Genomic DNA, 2129 nt, shown 5'->3' on the forward strand with positions numbered 1-2129 from the left:
CCATCTTTATACCACTTGTTTTCCATCTTTTCTTGCTATTTTTAAGCTCTTTAAAACCTATTTTTATGGATTGAAGCTTGTGGCTTAAGGCTATTGAAGGTAGAGGGGTTAATCACCCTTCTTTGAACCTTGTTATCTAAGGTAGCGTTTGGTAACGTTTACGTTTTCAGTTTATATTTACAAAAATTTTATAAACTGGTTTTTGTTTATTTTTTGAAAAACATAAATAATAAACTCGTTTGGTTTGGACAAAATGTTTGAAAATTTTTGAAAACATAAACTAAAAAACATGTTTGTTAAGGCCTAATTTTTTTTTATTTAATTTTTTTAATTTTAAATTTTTTTTTAAAATTTTTTTTTGACAATAGGATCATACACATTATCCATAATAATCATATTGATACAATACCGACCATAGATAAATTTAATAACCATAATAAACCATAATGTTCATAACAACTTACAAACCATAATAATAACATCTCAATTCTTCCACAAATCATAAAAAAAACATCTTCCACAATCTATTATACGCATAAATAATATTTCAATTGTTTCCGAGAGATTCCCAAATTTGACCAGCAATTTGATTCCTTACATCAGACATGTGACGTAATTGAGGTTGACTAATGTCTAAGTCAATTGGTTGCTGAGAACTACTTCCTGCATGTGTCGAGCTGCTACTATCACCTCCACTAGGCCCATTATCTTCAACGATACGATCTGGATTGGTCCATTCAGCGAACAATGTGTCATTTTGAGAATGTGTCCTTATCCAGTTGTGTATTGTACAGCATGCAATGGGGATGTATCTCTGCGTCTTAGTTGAATACGGAGGCATGTCTCTCAAAATTGGAAAACGAGCCTTCAAGACACCGAAGCATCTCTCAATCACATTGCGCAGTGAGAAGTGTCGGTAATTGAACATTTGATTCTTGTTTCTTGGTTGTCGACGTTGATTACGAAACTCATTTAGATGGTACCTCTCACCACGGTATGGCGATAAAAAGCCAGGCATAGTTGTATAACCCGAGTCAACAACATAGTATTTATCTGTTCAACATATATGTATCTATTATTATGGGTTGACAAAAGAATATTCATTATAAATTAACAAAATGCCATATAATACGTACCTATTGGTGGCATTGGAAATAAATTTGTTGGATCATGTACGGTTTCAATGAACACTCTTGAATCATTTGCAGTGCCCTCCCAACCGGCCAATACAGACGTAAATCACATATCAAATGAGCAAACACACATTACATTTTGCGTTGTAACTGTATGCTTACCCCGATATGGTATTTGCTCTGATGCTGGCACCCTTGCAGATATGTGGGTACCATCAATTACTTCAACACAATCCTATTTGACAAATGACTTTAATAATGCAGGATATTTTACTAAAATTTATATTTCAAATATTCTATTAGTGATTTCCTTAAAAAAAGGATAGAAGCGTGGATTATGTCAAATTTCTGCAGGCACCTCATCAAAATCTGGAGGCCTTATAACTTGTTTACCAAGCCTACACACTGCCTTCAAGACTCGGTTGAAGTATTTGGAGATGGTTTGGCCAGAATGTTGGAATCGCTCTTGGACAACACGATTTCGTTCGTTGTGACCAATTGTTAGCAAAAATATACAAACTTGCTCTTGGACAGTCAGATAACGTGAGTGTTCCATTTACCATATACCTTAAGTGCCTCGCACAAATTAATAAATACATCTGGTTCCATTCTAAAATTTTCCTTGGACCTTCTTTCATGGCCATTCAATATTTCTAATACGTAGTCATGTCCTTGTAATATGGACGTTCAGCATGGTCTAGGTTGAAGGTAAGTATTACAATACTCATGTAGTGCTACACACACCAGAAATTGTATATTTTCATCGTCACTGTCTGAGTCAAAACTCAAATCAAGAGCATGCATTGGCTCCATATATATCACTGTGATATAGTGTTGACCCCAAATCAAGAGCATGCATCGGCTCCATATATATCACTGTGATATAGTGCTGACCCCTTAAAAACAAAAGTATTAGTGATAATGAAAATACATGAAATAATGGTCACACAATAATTTTTTCTTTCATTGAACTTTTTTTAGTTTGGTAACCATTTT

General features: G+C 34.1%; 1 protein-coding gene across 1 annotated transcript; it reads right to left on the reverse strand.

Moving 5' to 3' along the window:
• Window positions 1–547: 547 nt before the first annotated feature.
• LOC114308958 (uncharacterized) lies at window positions 548–1689 on the reverse strand. Its single transcript, XM_082918873.1, has 3 exons — window positions 1492–1689; window positions 1296–1368; window positions 548–1053 (listed from the first exon to the last, which is right to left on the reverse strand). Exons 1-3 carry the CDS (start codon window positions 1687–1689, stop codon window positions 548–550), a joined length of 777 nt encoding a protein of 258 aa, XP_082774999.1.
• Window positions 1690–2129: the final 440 nt, after the last annotated feature.

This window comes from Camellia sinensis, chromosome 3 (genome assembly GCF_055761805.1).
Source record: "Camellia sinensis isolate YWXY chromosome 3, ASM5576180v1, whole genome shotgun sequence".
In the NCBI taxonomy this organism is placed as follows: Eukaryota; Viridiplantae; Streptophyta; class Magnoliopsida; order Ericales; family Theaceae; genus Camellia; species Camellia sinensis.

Coding starts and splice junctions, on each gene's coding strand:
- LOC114308958 (XM_082918873.1), bottom strand. CDS start 1,689: ATGGAACACTCACGTTATCTGACTGTCCAAGAGCAAGTTTGTATATTT. Junction 1,369..1,491: donor GGCCTCCAGATTTTGATGAG/GTGCCTGCAGAA, acceptor TTTGTCAAATAG/GATTGTGTTGAAGTAATTGA. Junction 1,054..1,295: donor AGAGCAAATACCATATCGGG/GTAAGCATACAG, acceptor TATGTTGAACAG/ATAAATACTATGTTGTTGAC.